Source organism: Chionomys nivalis, chromosome 2, assembly GCF_950005125.1.
Source record: "Chionomys nivalis chromosome 2, mChiNiv1.1, whole genome shotgun sequence".
Taxonomy (NCBI): domain Eukaryota; kingdom Metazoa; phylum Chordata; class Mammalia; order Rodentia; family Cricetidae; genus Chionomys; species Chionomys nivalis.
Genome location: NC_080087.1, coordinates 37979680 through 38000820, shown reverse-complemented (window position 1 = coordinate 38000820; position 21141 = coordinate 37979680). Strand labels below are relative to the sequence as shown.

The 21141-nt window shown below is 37.7% G+C and overlaps 1 protein-coding gene across 2 annotated transcripts in view; it reads left to right on the top strand.

Moving 5' to 3' along the window:
* Lama2 (laminin subunit alpha 2) overlaps window positions 1–21141 on the top strand; it is a 603732-nt gene that overhangs the window by 396557 nt on the left and 186034 nt on the right. For both annotated transcript variants that reach the window (XM_057755686.1, XM_057755676.1), the window contains exons 21-27: window positions 1523–1703; window positions 10103–10239; window positions 17766–17999; window positions 19208–19351; window positions 20040–20219; window positions 20328–20516; window positions 20606–20739. In XM_057755686.1, the coding sequence (XP_057611669.1) occupies window positions 1523–1703; window positions 10103–10239; window positions 17766–17999; window positions 19208–19351; window positions 20040–20219; window positions 20328–20516; window positions 20606–20739 (1199 nt within the window). The remainder of the gene's footprint in view (window positions 1–1522; window positions 1704–10102; window positions 10240–17765; window positions 18000–19207; window positions 19352–20039; window positions 20220–20327; window positions 20517–20605; window positions 20740–21141) is intronic.

Below are 21141 nucleotides of genomic sequence, written 5' to 3'. Positions count from 1 at the left end.
GTGTGTGTGTTTGTGTTTGCCTGGATGTATGTGTTATTGTACATAATGTAATTGGAATCACAGTCTAGATAATGTGTGTGCTGCTTTTAGAATTTTTATGTGATGTCGCATCATAGATGTACTCCTACCGTTAAAACTGCTTCAAAATAGATTTTACTTAATTGCTTCTCATTTTATAGCATGAATGTACTATAATTTAATTTATTCAGTACTTTCTCTAACGGTGGAGATTTGAGTGTCACCAGAATTACATGCTATGATAAACAATCTGTAACAAGCTTGCTTGTTATTTACTCATTGTTCTAATATCTGATAATTCCTCTGAGATTAAGGATTTTACATTGAAATATTTTTATTAATAAAATCTGTTTTCATTTTTCTTTATATATATGTAGGTGAATTTAATTTTAAAATTATTTGTTGTCACTGCTTATATACTTTCTACTTTAAAATGATGAAATCTGAATTACAAATAGAACGTAAAATATGGTGAACAGTAAAAATTTATCATGATTATCATGTTCAATCAACTCATTGTACGTTTTAAACAATGCAACTATTCTTAGCTAGTCATATTAAGTCTAATTCTCATTATAATTTTAATTTCTCAAATTTATTTCTAATACTGCTAACAATAATATTAAAAATATAATGAAGCTTATTCATTTCAGGTGATTCCTAATAAATGGCAAGATTAATTTTTACCAAGAAGTAATTATGAAGTCTAATTTTCCAAAATACAAATTATTTTGACAAAGAAGTAATTATGAGGAGTAATTTTCCAGATTAAAATGCCACAATAATGTGACATAGTTTTTATTTATAAAAGAAAAGTGGTGTGCTTTAAGTATGATGTGTGGTTCTCATTTTTCTAATAGTAGCGATGAGTCCTGAATTCACCAGTGTTTTTAATCATAGTTATCCTGGGCCTGGTATCATGCATTTCAAGGATGTCTTCACAGCTGGTAATATAAGCCTGGGTGGAAGATGAATCGGTACAGATAGATGTGGGACCCGCAGTTTCAAACTTGGATGAACAGGCTGGCCTTACTTTTCTAATCTAGTGCATTGATCTTTTCTCACAGACTGGCTTTAATGACTAGAATCCTGATCATTATTTTTGAAAATGTCTTAACCAAGCACAGGTAGTTCACAAAATCTGAAAGTAATCAATTTAATATATTAGCAGTAAAGTGAGTAAAATGTTAAATTAAAACCAGGAAGGTAATGCATAATCTATTTTACATTGCTATTAGAACCAAGGAAGATTATACAAAGGCTTTTGAAACTAAGATGACAACATAGTGCCTATTTTGATAATTAATTTTGATGATATGTCTAATTAACCATAAGTTTCACTTTGTCAACATAGAAAATCTACTGAATAATACATTTGTCAGTGCCACCAGAGAGCCTGGTGACTCATGGGTTCCTCACTGCCGACTGCTCTCTAGATTCTTTGCTTCTTGTTAGTATGAGTTCACTTGCTGAGATTTATATTTTCTTTTCTTTTCCACACCAGCCTGAAACCTTCGGCCTGCAATTGGGAAGGGGGTGTGTTCCCTGCAACTGTAATTCTTTTGGCTCGAAGTCATTTGACTGTGATGAGAGTGGGCAGTGCTGGTGCCAGCCTGGAGTAGCAGGGAAGAAATGTGACCGTTGTGCCCATGGCTACTTCAACTTCCAAGAAGGAGGCTGTACAGGTCTGTAAACGAGACTACTGTCCTGGGCATTTGTTCTTGGAGTTTATGCTGCTGGTTCTTGTAACAGTTTGTTCTGTTAAAGAGAATGCAGGTTGAAAAAAGTATGTGATGCAGAATATTTAAAGTAATGAATATGCTAATTTGTAATAATTAACAAATAGAACACAGCACAGTTGGGAACGCTACCCTGCATGTAACTATGCTTGCAAGCACTGAGCAACAATCAGCCGATCCCGATGTGGATGTGCCCTTTTGTCTGTGTCCTCTATTCCCATGACTTCTACAGCTTGAAAAATCAAATTCCAGGGATTTTTGTGCCATTGTTTTCTTAAATTCCTTTCAAACTAAGAGAACTCAATTTTACCAAACACAAAATGGACACAAGAATTAAGGGAGTTTTGATTTTGTCTTGATTTTTTTGTGTCTGGTAGAAAAACCAAGCTTGTATCAAAGTTGCCTCAGAAGGCTTTACATTCTGGGAGAGAAACGAGTTGTATCTTGATATTTATTTCATGGAAAAATACAGGTTGTAGTTCCTAACATGATTCCTTGCAAGAATGTTTTTCCTATGTCCAGCCAGAGCTTTCACACAAATCATGAACTAAACATACATACATACACACACACACACACACACACACATACACAACACACACAATCAATCAATGAGTTAGCACCCTAGGAGTGAAATTAAAGATTGAAATTAGCTTTGATTTATATATCACAAATTTAGAGTTGATGGCATTCCAACAACCACAAAAATGATTTGCACCTTTGTTTACTAAGTTCTTTGACAGCTCTTACCTCTTCTGTACTGTACTCAGCACCATGGCAAGATTTTAAAATGTTGTCATTGACTATTGAAGCAAATTCATGTGAGAATCAAAATAATATTGCAAAGTATTTAAGGTACCAGTGTCTTTCAGAGCACCTCCTGAATTCTACGCTGATGGCTTTCACCAGAAAAAAAGGGGGAAAAATCATTTTGAGTCATTTGTGATGTGATAGAGATCACCTAAGACCTGTGTGATCTCTAATCTAATATTCAATAGCACTAAAAACTATAAAGAACCACTTAAAATATTCTGATCTTAAGTGCAATTCTCATTAATATTTCAACATGATATGAATTAATGCAAAGCCCTCTAAGTTAGGGATTCTATTGCTGTGATAAAACATCCTGACCAAAAGCAACTTGTAGAAGAAAAGGTTTATTTCAGCTTACAATACTTAGATCACACCCCATCACCAAGAGAAGTCAGAACAGGAACTCAAGGCAGGAATCACGAGGCAGGAGATGATGCAGAGGCCATGGAGGAGTATGACTTAGTGGTGTGATCCTCGTAGCCTGCTCAGCCTGCTTTCTTATACAACCGTGGACCTCCAGACTCGGGGTGGCAACATCCACATGAAAGTGGGTCCACCCACTTCAATCACCCATCAAAAAAGTTCCCCACAAGCCAGTCTGTTGGAGTAATTTCTCAGTTGAGTTTCTTTCTTCCCAAATAGTTTTATCTTATGTCAAGTTGATAAAAAATAAAATAAAATAAAACTTTCTAGAACAGGGTCTTTTATATATTCAATGAACTCTACTAGCAAAAGTTATTAATAAAAATAAGAATATTTACAATTACAAAGTTGTGATAACATGCTAAAAAGCCAATTTAATTGTATTTTAAGTCAGAGAAACAGAATAATGAGAAATAAAAAAATAAATCACACTGGGTATGATTATAACTGCGTATCAGTATTTTTCATGTCTCTGACAAAATGGCTGACAATGGGAACTTAAGTGCTTTTTGGGCTCATAGCTTGAGTTTATATTCTAACCTCATGAAGTAGCCATGGTGGTAGGACTATAAGGCAAGCTGGGTCACATTCTGTCTGCAGTACAGGAGAAGAGAAATGAATGATGGCAGTCATCTTGCTGTCTGTTTCTCTTTATATTCAACAGGAGATTTTACAAATTAAGAGTATCAGAGTATTCCTCATGCTCTGTGTTTCCTCCTGCTAGGTGTTTCCTCCTGCTAACCTCCTGTTACCTAGAGGTTACCCTAATAGATTCCTAGGAGTTTCCATTGTTTTAAGATTCTGGGTCATCCTAGATATGCCCCAATTTCAGTTATCTTTCCTGGAACTCTCTCCCTTCATCCTACTCCCACCTAATCTCTCCAATGCCCACCCCCTTTCAGAGCCCTCCCTAGCCCTCCTGTGTGTCTCTTCTATTCCCCTTCACAGTGAGATGCATGTGTTCTCCCTAGTGGCTTCCTTGTTACTTAGCTTCTTTGGGTCTATGGATTGTAGCATCATTATCCTTACTTTATACCCACCTATAAGCGAGTACATGCAGTGTTTATCTTTCTGGGTCTGGGTTACCTCATTCAGGATGACCTTTTCCCAGCCTGAATCAGCCACTTTTTATAAGCAGGCAGTGTTTCCAGTGGAGGGATTGGGACTGCCACCTAGCCACATAACCTATGCCCTACAAATTAGCCCTGCCTACAAGATATACTGGGGTAAAGGTGGTGTAGAAATTATGGGAGTGGCCAACCAACAACTGGTCCAGATTGAGATACATATCATGAGAAGGACCCCATCCCTGACACTGCCTGGAAGGATAGAACAGAGAGTCTGGATGGCCCAGAGACTTAGGATAGAACCAAACATGATTGGGGAAAAAATTCAATGAAATGATTCCTAATGATATTCTGCAATACTCATAGAGCATTGCCTATCCCAGTTGTCATCAGACAGTACCCAACAAGTGATGGAAACAGATACAGAGACCCACAGCCCAATACTATGCAGACCATGGGGAATACTGTAGAAGAGGCAGAGAAAGGATTATGGGAACCAGAGGGGGCCAGGACATCACAAAAAATTTCCACAGAATCAACTAACCTGGGCACATAGGGGCTTGCTGAGACTCAACTACCAGCCAGAGAGCTTGCATAGAACTGTTCTTGGCCCTCTGCATATAAGTGCTGCAATGGAGAGGGATGCTTGTTCATCCCTGCCGCCCGGCTTGCTTAGTCCCAAAATAACCACACAGAAATTGTATTAATTAAATCACTGCTTGGCCCATTATCTCTAGCCTCTTATTGGCTAACTTTCACATATTGGTTTAACCCATTTCTATTAATCTGTATACTGCCAAGTGGCAGTGGCTTACCGGGAAAGATTCAGCATGTTTGTCTCTGGCAGCTCCATGGCATTTCTCTCTGACTCTGCTTTCCTCCTCCCAGAATTAAATTATCTCTTCTCTGCCTACCTAAGTTCTGCCCTATCAACTAGGCCAAGGCAGTTTCTTTATTCATTAACCAATGAAGGCAACACATAAACAGAAGAACCTCCTACACGACATAAGTTACAGTTGTATAGTTTGGTCTTCTTGTGGACCTCCTAATAGTGGAGCAGGGACTATCTCTGACTCTGTTACCTGTTTTCAGGATCATTTCCTCCTACTTAGTTGCCTCATCCAGCCTTAATAGGAAAAGAGGTGCCTGGTCTTACTGTAACTTGATATGCGTTATGGGAAGTCCTTCTGTATATGTGTTGCTTTTTATTGGTTAATGAACAAAGAAGCTGCTTTGGCTGTGATAGGGCAGAACATATCTAAGCCAGAACCCTAAACTAAATGCTGGGAGAAAGAAGGCAGGGTTGCCATGTAGCCCCCAGAGGAGACAGATGCCGAAACTTTGCCCAATAAGCCACAACCTTGTGGTGATACACAGATTAATAGAAATAGGTTAATTTAAGATATAAGAGCTACTTAGCAATACACTTAAATGATTGGCCTAGCAGTGATTTAATTTGTTGTGTGGAGCGGTGGGGCTGCGTCCCGCCACCCGGTTAGCTTTACCTGGAATAATTATATGGAAACTGTATTCTTTTAATCACTGCCTGGCCCATTAGTTCCAGCCTCTTATTGACTAGCTCTTACATATTGATCTAACCCATTTCTAATATTTTGTGTAGCACCACGAGCTGGCTTACCAGGAAAGATCTTAACCTGCGTCTGTCTGGAGTGGGAAAATCATGGCGACTCATTGACTTGGCTTCTTTTTCTCAGCATTCTGGTCTGTCTACTCCGCCCACCTAAGGGTTGGCCTATCAAATGGGCCAAGGCAGTTTCTTTATTAATTAACCAATGAAAGCAACAGATTAGAAAGAAATCACTCCCACATCATTTCCCCTTTTTCTGTTTAAACAAAAAAGAAGGCTTTTATTTTAACATTGTAAAATTACATATAGCAAAACAGTTATCAAGCAAGAATTACAGTTAAAATATTTATATCTATTTAATTTTTTACCATAACTAAGGAAAACTACAACTATGTATCCATTTTTTAACTCCATCAAAGACTCCAGAAGGACCTAATATTACCTAAGCAAACAAGAAGTACAAAACTCTAGAAATGACAGAGACATCTCGCTGCCTGGACAGTCACCCAAAGTTTTTCTGTACTGTTGGGTCATCCATCTTTGGCCTACAGGCCCATAGTTTTTAGTAGACATTTTTATGAAGCAGGAAAATTTTAAAGACAATTTAGTTACTTTTTGTTGTGTCCTGTAGAATGTCTCATAAACTCTTTTATAAATCAGGAACCCCGAAAGACCATCTCACCTTTAGGCAAGTTTAGCAGTCCCTTTTTTGCAGGTTTTTTGTGTCCAGTTTATGTAACAGTCCAGGCAAGAGCAGTTTTTTTTCCCAAATGGCTACCCAACTCCATAAAGAGCCTCTTTGATGCCCATCTTCCTCTCGAAGTAGATTGGTGTTGCCAGGAGCAGACGTGTCTTATTGTCATGAAAAGTCCTAAGTTATTAAAACATTTAAATGTCATATTTTGTAGTCTTTGAAAGATATGAAGAATGTCTATCTAATTGAAATATATCTCTCTATATATTTTTAATTATATATTAGATTCTTAAATAAACTATACAATCACAATACCTTAATAAATATCAGAAATACATATACATATAACAAAATTGACCTTAAATTTTTATCAATAAGGCAAAATTTATATCTATGTAAATTATTTATATTTATATCATATCTCCCTTTAAATGTAAAAGAATATTTATAAACAATATTTGGAAATATGAGTGCAGTTTTTTTTTTCTCCAAACTGCTTTCTGCTGAATGGGGATATCGTTAATTAGGTCTTTCATGGTATAACCTGTGTGTCAGGGTCATCTCAGTTGGCAATTGAGTGAAGTAATTTTTTGAGGGTGTTTACAGCAACCTTTCAGGAGGGCGTGGTCTATCATACCATATTGGGATAGACGTAATCCTCAGGGTCTTATCCTCTGTGAAAACAAAAGAAGACCCTCTCCAAAGCATCATATCCTTAGACCCAAATTTTGAAGTCATACCCTCATGATATCCGTTCTGATTTCACTTGGCAGCCCATATAATGAAATGTCTCTCTGTACTTAGTTACTTTACAGTCAAAAATTTTAAAGAAAACATAATAATATAAAGAATCCAGACTCTCTGTGAATATTTTATTTTTATGTGGCTTATTTTTCTTTATTTTTCTTAATCTATAACTATCTGTACTCTGTCTCTTTAAAGACTTTACCTCTTTTTTTTAAGGCATTAACTTTATTTTTTATATTTTTTTTCTTCTCTCTCCCAAGCCTATGTACATTCATCCAACACTGTGACTCATTTAGTGGTCTTTTATGTCTGAATCTGTTTTATTGTGAATCTTTAATTTTTTTACTATCTAGGAGCATTTTTTAAAATGTTAAGCACTTCTTAAAAACTTAAGTTGTACCATGTAGGGATAATACTGTACTGCCTGTTTACTGCCAGTCTAAACCTAACTGCGCTGTTATTATGGTAATTACGGTAGTTCCTGTCTGAGACCTGCACAGTTCAGCATGGTGGAGCTGAGCCGCTCCTGCCTCAGAACCTTTTGGTGCCCCTGAGCCACACACAGTTCCAGGCACACAGCAGTCTACATTGCCATCAAGCAAGCCGTAGCATTTTACTACAAATGTTCCATTCAAAAGCTCTGTCTCCTGCAGGAGCCAGAGATCGCAATGGCGGCACAGCCCAGAAAGCCGGCATTTTAAAACAGCCAGTTTTTTCCTACTGCTGAGTCAGGACAATTTCTCTCTGCGGCACGCAACCCACAAACAGCAAAAAGCTGTCTTAAATTCTCTCTCTCTCCTTTTTAAGCCCTCTCAGGTTTTACGTGGCATTAGTTAATCACGTTGAACGCCACTCTGTTGTAATAAGAGTGGTGGGGCTGCATTCCCAGCGCCCAGCTGCCCGCATGGTTAGCTTTCTGAGTTATTATTTCAGGTCTGGGCAGCCAGGAAGCAAACAAGTAGTCTCCGTCAACAGATATGTCGTGGTTAGGTGATATACATGGGAGGCTTGCCCTTTTCTGAAGAGAAAGGAGGAGTAGTGGTTGGGGGGAGTGGAGGTTTTGGGGAAGGAGAAATAGTAAAATGTGATTGGAATGGAAATTAATTAATTAGTTAATTAATAAAATTCCAAAGGAAAGAGTATTCCTCATGTCAAATAGCCTATATGTATCTAGTGTTCCAATCAATAACTAATTTTATCACCTTGGATGTTTGCTTTGACTATGTTTTCTTTCTGCAAAATTCATCTTTTACCTTAGGTTATCAACATTATCTATGCCGTGAGGATTTGTAGGAATTCACTAAGTTAATAATAGCTTTAGAGTAAAGGCTGGCTATCAGTATTGTTGGTTTTTTTTACCATTATCTTTATTAACATTTAAAATTGTAATACACATTGTACATCGACAGAGAAAACTAATTCATTACTCAAGTATGATTACACTGAAATTCTACATAGAGAATTTGTATTTCCAAATAATGATTCAAACTGTCCCATCATATTTCTTATTAGATAAATTTAGACATAATGCTATTTTTCTTCTTAATGAATGTCATATATAAATAAATCTATTATCTTAGAATTAGCAAAAACAATAACAATAGCAAAGACAATAACCACTGCCATTTATTTGTACTTACTCTATGTCAAGCATGGTGTTAAACATTCACAGCTGCGATGAAACACTTTGAGTAATGATAATTATGACCCCTTAAAATTCAACTGAATCAAATATCTAACTAGACTCAATTAAAATGATTTAACCATCAGTTCACCAACTGAAAGCTTTCAGACAACATTGATCTTCAATTTGAATTCAAGTGTTTGGTATGTATTTTCTTGCAATAACTTCTTTTAAATCAAGTGCTGTGCTTAACTGTATTCTTTCCAGTTGAATCGAGTCTACACACTGAGTGACATGCATCACTTCTCATGGTTAACTTTGAAGGTCTTCTGAAGGCCAATTCTTACATTCTTTGAGAACAAACAATAAGTAGGAAATTCATATTCTTATAGTTTGCTTCTAGTGAGAAAAATATTTTGGAATTAAAGTACTAAATTGGGTCATAAAGAAATTAGAAATTATTTTAAAAGTTTCATGATGGAACTATTTTAAAAGATACATAAAACTAAAATTACTCTGTTATTTGCAACTACACACATGGTGTACTAGATTTAAGATGCTGGGTTTGTTGGTTTTATTGAAAATCAAGATCTTTATCAGGAAGAAAAGAGTTAATTTTTACAGCAAAGGAATGTATTTATAAACTTGAAATATATACAGCTAAATCCCATTTAAGTCCTAGGACAGACACTAGAAGCTTGACTCCACCCCTACACAACAGGAAACAGCCAGATGAACACAGCTTCCCTGTCCCTATGTAGTTTCTTAGGATCTAGAATAAAGAGATCTGGTGAGCCAAGAAACTCTGAACAAGAAAGTCACTCTCTGATAGCACATGCAGGTACTTATAGAGCTCCAGACAAAAGGGACAACATACCAAGTTCCTTTGGATTTGCAGCTGAATAGACCATAGATGGATTGTAGATGGACTTGTACCTCAACGTTCCCTTTTCTGCCCCACTAAACCCCCAAACACCCCGAACCTCAACACACAAAAACCCACTGACCTGGAAAGATGGCTGTCCCTCGTTGTTCTAATTATCAATAAATGAAATAAATACATGAACAAAAACATTAGACTTTATAGTATCTGGGTAGATGATAAATAGGAGAGAATTAGTAACAGATATCTTTTCCTTCTTGAAATAGAAAAGTGAAAAGTGCTAAAATTTTGAAATTACTAAGTGAAATGCAACAATTATTGATGTAATGCTTTTGGGAAATATTACTATAGTATAAATAACAAAGTATGTACATCCCCCCTTCAAGGATCCTTAAACATAGTATCAAAAATGAAAAGAACAAATTAGTGCCTTAAGAATTCAGCATGTTATATCAAATTTTGCCTTTCTTTGATTGATCTTCGCTTTCTCTCTTTCCCTTGTGCAGCTTGTGACTGTTCCCATCTGGGCAACAATTGTGACCCGAAAACTGGCCAGTGTATTTGCCCTCCCAATACCGTTGGAGAAAAATGTTCTGAGTGTGTTCCCAACACCTGGGGTCACAGCATTGTCACCGGCTGTAAGGTGAGTGGATCACTGTTGTCAGCTGATTGTTTTCTTAAAGAGTTTCCATTCAGACCAGGTCTGTAACTGAACACTTCAACCCAATATCACATCACAAAATAATATAGAATTATCAATGACTGTCTTAAAGACACTGGTCATTATTTTCCACTTTACTGTGGCAGACACACTTATTAGTTGAATTTATGATGCCTACAAAATAGAAGGGGAAGGGAAAATAAATCTATACTAAAACTTCAAATAACTATCTCATTCTAAGAAAAAGAAAATACATCTGTGAAACAAGAGAGACAAAAAAATTAATTTGCCAATATCCTATTAAAATTGTGTCAAGTTAACTTGGCTTTAATTTACAGGAAGTGATTAAAAGAAATCTGAAGAGTAAAATTAACTAGCTGTCGTTAGAAAAGTCCTGTTTTCCCCTATGCAGATCAAGACTCTCTCTGAGCATCAGCAGCGAAGAATCACCCATGAAGTATTCATGAACGATGCCACAGGCCAGGACCCAGTGGCTTCAGTGAGGTTGTGGACTGCCGAGAGCAGACACCTTATGCTTATTTGAATCCACTGATTTGGAGTAAAACAGGAGAAGCCCTAAGGACTTCTAGGCTCCATTCTGGGAAAAGTGGAATAGGACATACGTATTCCTTTTAGGAATCACAGGGAACATAGGAACTTCTGGAAGATGGGCATTCAGGGAAGGCTTGGTTCTTTGTTGCTCGATGTTTGCCAATCACTAATTAAATGAGATTTAAACTCATTTATCTAATGTGCAATGAGCTTTGACTTACAATTGCAATAAATTAACCATCCCTTGCGCCTTTTTGAAGTCAGCTCTCATGGCACACGCCTTTTATCCCAGCACTTGGGTGGCAGAGGCAGGCAAATCTCTGTGGATTCAAGGCGAGCATGGTCTACAAGAGCTAGTTCCAGGACAGGCTCTAAAACTACAGAGAAACCCTGTCTCGAAAAAAGAAACAAACAAACGAAAAAATCAGCTCTCCTTTACCGCTCCTGTTGCTACTGTGATGAGCTTAGTAATTTTCTCACCTCTATGAGACTCTCAGTTGTGTTTTTTTCTAGTCTCGAGGACAGTGAATTTGATTTGTCTTTTATCCCTCACTTTTGAAGTTTATCCATCATACTGCGAACATCAGATATTTGTTCTATTTAGTTGCTTAATGATATTACGTTGTATACTCTCCTGTAACTTGCTTATCTGTTTACATTTGATAGGCAGTTTAGGACATTCATTAATTACTCTGCTATGAGCATTAGTGTGGGAGTCAGCAGTTTATTCACAAACTAAAAATTTTAATTTCTCTTAAGAATACTCCACATCTTTGCCAACACAAACAATTCTGACTATTTCGATTTTAATGATTTAGTTGGTTGTGTATTCCTATCTTTTGCAATGTTTAATGTTAAACTGGTGGGAATTGTGTTGCTTATTTAATTAGCAATTGGCTATATGTATATCCTTTTATGAAGCTATTACAAATACTTTGCTCACTTTTATTCTGAGGTTGTTTCCCATTGATAACAATAATTATATGAGGCATTTGTGTATTCTAAATGAACATTATGTAACACACACACATTAAAACTAAGAATATAACTTGCTTTTTACTTAGTATCTTTATCTAATTTTTATATGAATGAATAAGTTTCTTGTATCATTTCTTTTCTGGATTCTGTTTCTTATATTTTGCCTTGGAAGAATATGCTTTCCCAAGTCTAAATATTTCTTTCCTGTTATTTCTTTATAAAATTTTATAATTTTAGCTCTTCAATTTGGGTTCACATTCCACATTTAATATCAAGTTTTCTCTAGTTCGAGGTAATCAAATTCACTTTGTTATGGCTGTCCAATTTTTCCAACATCATTTATTGAAAAGACTTCCTGTTTAATTAGCTTGGTTTCTTTATTAAAGTAGTTGGCCTCATGTTCATGATTCTTGGATTCTTCTATTTTCTTATATAATTGTGTAAACAGTGTAATGTTTTGGTTGCTGTAGTTTTCTAGGAAGGAATGAATCATGTTACAAGTCCTCCAGCTTTAGTTCTCATTCCCCGTATTTTGGGGGGACTTTGGGTAAAATGCGTTGTATATTCTGTTGCATGCCTGTACACTGTTTATTCACAGATCATTTGGACCCCTGTGATGCTTGCTTTTATGTTTTCATAGGGAAGGTGCCAAAAAATACCCTTAAATCTATGGCAAGTGCATCTCCCTCTGACCCTTCTTATAACCCAATTCATTGCTGAATTTCTCCCACCTTATAATCGGAACTGTTAAACAACCTAAGGTTTCTGTGACCTCTAGAAATGTTTCATCCTAGGTGTCTTCAATGCTTTACTTTCTTGTACCATAGAGTTTCGTTTCTTTCCTGTGCACATTAAATTCAACCAAAGCTTCAACTGTTTTCCTGCATGTCTCCAGACTTCTCACAGCACAGCTCCCATTCTGAGCACATTAGGTTTGTTCCTGTAAATTTTAGCTTCTTCATATTTTCGAAGAAAGAACCATTGTCTCTCAGCTCAACTCTCTTTGTTTTACTTTTCTCTCTAGCATTACAGTCTTGAAGCTGCCTCTACTCACAATATCATTCCTTTCTTTTTTTCTCAGAAATAATGTTTTATACTTTATTATCCAATGTCTAAAAACTTCTTGTTTTGTTTTTTGATGGTTTTTTTTTTTTTTTTTTTGCTTTTATGGTTTCATCATTTAAACACAGAGATAGATTTTAAAAATAAGTAGGTGGTATTTTAGTGTGTATATGTAAAAAGTCCGGGTAAGATGAGAGTCACACCGCACCTACTGGATTTAAAAAGGTAAATAAAGGCATTTTAAAAGGGGGCGACAGTCCTTTCAGTCAGTCACCCTGAGTTTAGGAACACTAAAATGTGCCAACAAAGTGTGGCCTCCTGAGCCCAATGACACTGTCCTGTGTAGACAGGGAGACTCTATTTTTGACTGGGTAGATGTGAACCATCACTACATGTGATAAAAGGGAAAAAGTTCATGAGCTCCCCCACTCCGAGTGAGGAGATTTGGACAGTGGATTAATTCTAGGGGAGGAGGAGTCACTGTTACTTAAGGTGTGGCTCCTCGTAGGGCATCCATGCTCTGGTGGCTGGCCCACCCCAGGAATGCCTTGTCAGCACAAACTGGAGCTGATGACTTATTTCAAAATCGGAAAAGACAACACAGACTAGGAGGGGTTAGAAAGCTGGGGAGTAGATCTTGCAAGAGTTACCAGAAGGAGTTAATGGTGAACATATTCCAAAGATATTTTACAAAATTCTCAGAGAATTCACACAAATTTAAAATTGACTGAACACTGGCCTAGAATACACTGACCTCAGAAAGAATTTAAGTATTGGTAAGTGTTTAAGGAAACTCAGGCCAAGCCCCAATATGTGACTAGAAGTCACAAACACTAGACAGGATGGTAATTTTCTTACTTCTCATGGTATTGACTTTCTATAATGCTACATTTTGAAAAACAGTATTTTTTCAAGTATTTGAAAGTTTTTGTTGAGGGTAAACAGTGCTCTAGGTTTCTAAGTGATTATTATTATTATTATTTGCATTTTAAAGTCAAACCTAAGTATCCACTCTGTCACTTGAAATTGCTTCTTTAAAAAAATAAATAAATAAGATTCATAGGAGTGCATTCTGGCCACAAAGCATTAAACAGGGCCAAATTGTAAGGAAATTCTTGAAATTAAAGCTGATTCTTTATGATTAGTATAAAGTAGGGCTATGACTTAACATCAATGAAAATTATTTGGGGCATATTCCTTTACTGGTACCTGAATAAACATTTTGTTGATTTAAGTCTCAATTGAATTTTATTACTTTGAACTATTGTTTAAAGCAACCTAAATTTCTGAGTAACTGCACATTTTGCTACTCGAATGATTTATGAAAATCATGTGTCTACTAGAAACTATTTACAAGCATACATTCTACCATTTAAAAACTTGGGTGAATATAATTTAAAGCAACAGCAACTTGGAAGGGAGAGAGTCTCTTCTTTTTTTGCCATGGAGAATTCCTCCACGCTGAGGTGTGTGCACACACATCATTTGAGCTGTCGTTGCAGTAGAATACCAAGCCTGCCATCCTTCACTAGCAGAGGAAAAGGCGAATAAATCCTCTGTTGCTAAACAAACATTACATCCAATTATAATTTAAGTTTGATGTTGGGTATAGTGCTATCTAAACACACAGTTAGTTGTCTCATTTATTCCCACTGTAATTTCTCAAATAAACGTCCTGATCTGGAACGATTCCAAAGTCTATTTGTACTGTCAGTAAAGCCCAAGAGCTAGTTATTTGATTATATACAGCAAACTGGTGAGAAGGCATTTATATTATTTTGTCATCTAAAATGATGTTGCTTTTTGGAACCTTTGGAAATCTATCCCATGGTTATTGTTTCCACACCATATCATTATTTTATTTAAGCAAGTCCACACACACTCAGTGAAATTGGCAATTCTAAAAGCTCATTCTACATCTGTTATTCTTTAGTGAGTTATGTGAGGGCCATTGTATTAATCAGCATTTTCTAAAGGAACAGAAATAGCTGGATGAATATGAATATACATATATATTAAAAGGGGATTTAACAGATTGGCTTACAAGATTTGGTCCCAGTTGTTCAAAGAATGGTTGTCTCTCAAAGGAAAATGGGGAATCTTGTAGTTTCTCAGTCTGTGACGCTGGATGTCTGAGCGGTCCCAATCTGGCATTGGTGTCCTGGAGAGTGGCTTGTAGGCAATCTACTTTGGAATGCCAACACAGCTGATTTTAATACCAGCAAAGAAAGGACTCAGCAACAGGACAGGTCATGTTGCCAGCAAGAGTGAGGGCAATCAGGCAAAGAGCAGAGCTTTCTCCTTCTGTATCCTTTTCAGTGGATGGCAACAAGGCATAGTCCCAATTCAAGGTGTGTCTCCTTGTTTCAAATAATCTAAGAAAATCCCTCACAACTGAGCCTAGATATTGGGTTTTAGTTGACTCACGATGTAGCTAGCTGACAATCAAGATAAGCCATCACAGATATGGTAATGGATTACTTGTGTATTAGAAACTACGTCCGTTAGAATGTTAGGAGTCCCCTTCTTGCTCTGTCTCCCTCTGGGAAATATCCTATTGAGTTGAAAACCCATCTCTTGTTTTACTATCAAACCATCTTTGTTTGTTTTTGATATTGTTTGGGTTTTTTTTTTTTTTTTTTTTTTTTTTTTACATTGTTTCCTCTGTGTAATAGCCCTAGCTGCCCTGGAACTAGCTCTGTGGACCAGACAGGTCTCAAACTCAGAGATGCCCCTGCCTCTGCCTCGCAAGGGCTGGGATTAAAAGCACACACCACCACCACTTGTCTCATTGGACAGTCTTGAATATTCCTGTAAATTCTAAATTAGGGAAAGGTGCATCTGGCTTTCTCTTTGTCTTTCTTACTAACCTGTAGCCTTCTGAAGAGCATACATGTTCAAACTCATGTCCTGTCACTCTATTGGGACTGTGTAAGTTTAAAAGACTCCTATAACCTCTTTTTCATTATCCGTGAAATAATAACAAGAAACTACTTCCATAGAAAATGTGTGCCATCCAGTGTGTCTGCTCATCTCAGCATCTCTATGAGGAGGTCACTGTATCATTTCTTAAGGATAGGTAAATTGGATGCATCCGGAAGTGAATTAACCTGACTCAGGCTATATGGCTAGTAAGTGGTAGGTGTAAATGAAGCATAGGTTGGAATATCTAACTGCTCTACTAAACAAGTGTTAGTGCACTCGGGACCATAGGTCCTGCCTTTTACTTGATCGTTATGATGGATGATGCGTTGATTATAAAATGCAATGTTTGTGTGTTTTTAAAGTAGACAGACCAGATTAAGAAGTAGAAAAAATAATGAAACCTAAGTCTGTTTTTGGAACTGGATTTTATTAACCCTCTTGGCAGGCTCTGAAGGATGTCTCTCCATCTACTGTGAATCAGACATCTAGAGTCATCATTAAACATCCACACTGACAACTTTTCCCAGAAGACATGGATAAATGCCTGAGAATCTACACTTTTGTTGAAATTCTCCCTCCCTACTCTTCTCTCCCTCTTTCTTGTGTGTGTGTGTATATATATATATATATATATATATATATATATATATATATAAAATGTTCATATATTTTCAGGCACATAATCAACTCTAAATAGCTTATTTATATTTAAATTTTTAATTAAATTTAATTTCTCCTATATTTATTAGGAAGGAATACAATATAAAAAAGGTTTGTTTCTGGGTTTTTTTGGAATGGTTATATATACTTTTAGTTCTTATTTTAATGTTGTGCTTAGTGTAATTAAATCAATGGAAAGTAAAATCCAGCTCAAAAAGAAAGAAACCATGTTTGTAATATAATAATAGCTACACTTCATATCAGTAGTTTAAGATACCCTTATAAGGATTCTTTTTTTTTTTTTTTTTTTTGGTTTTTCGAGACAGGGTTTCTCTGTAGCTTTGGAGCCTGTCCTGGAACTCCCTTTGTAGCCCAGGCTGGCCTCGAACTCCCAGAGATCTGCCTGCCTCTGCCTCCCGAGTGCTGGGATTAAAGGTTGCGCCACCACCGCCCGGCAAGGATTCTTTTTAAGTGAGTGTGCATGCACACAGGTGCACATGTGCCAAAGCGTGAGCTCAGGAGTCAGAGGTCAATTCTCAGGAGTCAGTTCCCTCTTGTCTTCTTGTAGGATCTATTCATTAGGCCTGGCCACTAGCACTTATAGGATGGATTCATCAGGCCTGACCACTAACACTGCTCTCTACCCACTGAGCATAGCACTAGCCCGAAACTAACTCTTCAGGGCAATTCCTCCTACAGCCTCTTCCCTACTTAATAAGGAAAAGACAGAAGGCTACTTGTCTATCCAGGCTGAGGGGCTAAATCAGTCAACATAGCACTTGCCGCACAAGCAGAAAGCCCTAACCTTGATCCCCAGAACTCACAGCAGAGATAGCCTAGTTTGTAAGCCCACAAGCTCCTGTAGGAGACACTGTCTCAAAAACCAAGGAGGGTAGAACTTAAGGAATGACACTTGAGGGTGACCTTTGCTTCCATATGTACCTACAGGAGCATGTGTATACACACATTGGTAAGCACGCATGCATACATACATGCAGAGACACACATGGGTGCACACACATAGAGACACCTGGGTGCGCACGCAAAATTAATAATGTAATTTAAGATAGCTTAGAATAAAATAAAACGAGTAGTACATTTTCTTTCTTATCACACAGCATTGTAGTTTCTAGATTACCATGTATTATTCTCCATGCAGGAAACTTTTTAATGCTATGTTCACCGATGGGTCCCAAAGGACTACACTCCGGCATTACAAAGCTTATTATATGGTTCATATTTGCATAGTGGAATAGAAACATTAAGATTAAAATTTTAAGATGTTTCCTATGCAGTTGTGTCAACAGTTGCTGTTTTTCTCCCTTGCACAGGCTTGTAACTGCAGCACAGTGGGGTCCTTGGATTCACAATGCAACGTAAACACAGGCCAGTGCAACTGTCATCCCAAATTCTCTGGTTTGAGATGCTCGGAGTGCAACCGAGGTCACTGGAACTACCCTCACTGCAGTCTCTGTGAATGCTTCCTTCCAGGAACAGATGCCACCACTTGTGATTCAGAGACGAGATGCTCCTGCAGCGATCAAACAGGACAGTGCACCTGTAAGGTACGCGGGGCTGAAACGCTGTGAGGAAAACCTCATTCACTGTGGAGTCCATTACTCAGTTTCATCATCATTCGGTGTTTTATTCTTGCTTCATTAAGCAACACAAACAAACATTCATGGCCAGACACAGATTTCCTTGATGTACAATCAATGGCATACGCTCCAGTTTTCAAGAACTCCCTTTCAGCCCAAACACAATCTCGTTTTCCAGTCAGTACACAGTGTGTCATTTCTACAGTGAGTGGAGTTATTTTTCTTCTGTGTTCTTCTTGCATAAATAAATGTCTATGGAGTGGGCAGGGAGGGCTCTCAGGCACAGTCAGAGGAAAAGCACTGCTGATAACCAAGCTTATCTCAAACCATTTCTCCTGAAGTTAATCCGCAGTCACTGCACACGTTAGCATATTTACTGTTATGGAGATTCAGTAAAATTCCATCACCTATGAGTCCTGACAGAACAAACAGTGGCTAACTATGTGCAAATTTCTGTCCTCATTAATACTGCTAAATGATGTAGAAAAACAGCCAATTAAAATGGGTAAGAGGGATTTTTTCTGCCTTATATGTTTCTGGGAAATAATCAATCCCAAGAAAAATGTGGTTAAAACAGTGTCATGCATAGCTTCTCAAGACAAAGTCTATGCAAAGAAATCCAGAGGAAATGGCAGATTGAAATCTGGGAAGCGAGTAGCCTTGAATTTCAGAAAACAAGAGCCTCTGCATGAAGGGCCCTAGTTAAGCAGATTATCATGCCCCATACATGCGCACTTTATTACAGCCTTATGTTATATTTGCTGTATGTTGCATATATATATATCATACTATAGCATTTGTATAATATTAGAGTAAATACATAAATGTGTTTTAGCTTCCTAGCTTTTTTCATAGCTAGAAATCATTGGTTACCTTTGCTTTTGAAATTCTTATTGCTCACAGAGGAGTCATCGGAAATGCACCATTAGATCTCAGCAACAGCATGCAGCTTCCTTAGTAACAGGTGCATTTAGGAACCAAGTACCTTTTAAAGGTCCAAGAAATCCCGACAGGGATGTGAGCTATAAATACCATTTGAGGTATCAGTCTTATACTCTTTGTTCATTTGTTTTACCTTGCTAAATGGAAAAGAAATGTGTTGCTATTTCTCGTTATTAAGCTGATTTCTCCTACAACATTATAAGGAACGCTGAAGGAGCCTCTTCTTTCTTCAGGTGAATGTAGAGGGCATCCACTGTGACAGGTGCCGCCCTGGCAAATATGGACTTGATGCCAAGAATCCACTTGGCTGCAGCAGCTGCTATTGCTTCGGCGTTACTACTCAGTGCTCTGAAGCAAAGGGTCTGCTCCGTATGGGGGTGAGTAAGGAGCTGCTGAGCCGTGTAATGGTATAATGTTCATTCCTGCAGGAATCTTTCAGTCAGGCCCTGAGGGGTAGTAGGAAATGGCAAAACATTTAAGTAACCTTGTCCCCCGTGTGTGTTCAGAAATGGTAAAGGCTCCATGTGCCATTAGACAGTTGGTATAAACACCTCCTTTAAATTCTCCCTAGCAGATTGTTCAGTTACTGTTGATAAGGAAATAGATGGCAAGTGCAGACTGGAAACCCTGCCAGGGAGGCCTGGTGTCCTGGTTTGGTAAGCTGCCACATCCGGAGGAAGGAGGTGTTGGGGTGGGATTGTCATCTAACACAGTCCCCAAAACCACAGCCTGCTGTGTGCCTTCCAATTAGCCATCAGAAATTGCCCATTGTTAGCATTGGGATTGGGCTTATTTTGAGTTTTATTTCCCTTTATCTCTCCAGAATAATTTCAACTTTTATTAGTAATAAAGTATTGCAGTTTTTTAGAGATTCTGAGTTTTATTATGCAAGTCATTTCCAAACAGTTATTCCCTGCTGCCTTCATTCACCATGTCTCATTTCTTTTCCCTGTGACAACTCATCAAAGCGGGGACAGGAACTCAGACAGGCGCGTCTCAATACTTAGCGTTAAAACGATGCTTCATCTCCATATTCAGCTTCCCGCTGAAATTTGTGCTTCACAGGTGACCCTGAGTGACGAACAGACCATTCTGCCTCTGGTGGATGAGGCTCTGCAGCACACAACCACCAAAGGCATCGCTTTCCAGCACCCAGAGATTGTTGCAAAGATGGATGAAGTCAGGCAAGATCTCCATCTGGAGCCTTTTTACTGGAAACTGCCAGAACAATTTGAAGGAAAAAAGGTAAAAATAACCCTGAATTCACAAGTGAAGAATATAAAACAAGGTTTAGGAGTCAGGTCATTTGGGGGGTTACCTAAGTAATCTCTTTTTATTCTATTTTGTTTTCAGTTGATGGCCTATGGAGGTAAACTCAAGTACGCAATCTATTTTGAGGCTCGGGATGAGACAGGCTTCTCAACCTACAAACCTCAAGTTATCATTCGAGGTGGGACTCCTACTCATGCTAGAATCATCACCAGGTATATGGCTGCCCCTCTCATTGGCCAGCTGACAAGGCATGAAATCGAAATGACAGAGGTAAGCTTGGTAGTTGTTTGGTGTAAAGATACTGATGCTTTTCTTTTTAAATTCAGTTTTATCGCAACAGACTCTTTTGCTATTTACAGAAAGAATGGAAATATTATGGTGATGATCCTCGAATCACTAGAACCGTGACCCGTGAAGACTTCTTGGATATACTCTATGATATTCACTATATTCTTATCAAGGCTACTTATGGAAATGTCGTGAGACAAAGCCGGTAAAGTAAAAAAGAAAGTACTCAAGCTAAGTTCGTGTTTTGGTGTCTACAGGGCTGGTCAGGAAGAGATCAGAGGAGAAATCAACCAGTGGCTACTTTGTAACAAACCAAGGAAGGCTTCTGGTCACTTGGTAGAAGACACCATAGTTTGTCCCTAAAATAAGTAGCATAAGAACAATATTCTAACCTACATTAGTCATGGAAAGTTTAATGCACAAGGCAAAACTTAAGCACAGCACATATGAGGGTTGCATATTAACAACTGTAGTGTTGTGAATCCATCGTAAGATTATGGAGACCACTGACCTTGAAACACAAAGGTGAGTAGCCAAGGCCAAGTTAGCGCAGTCTCTTTCATTCTTGAGCATGCTCCTCTGTCCATGCTTTTGTAACATATATGTC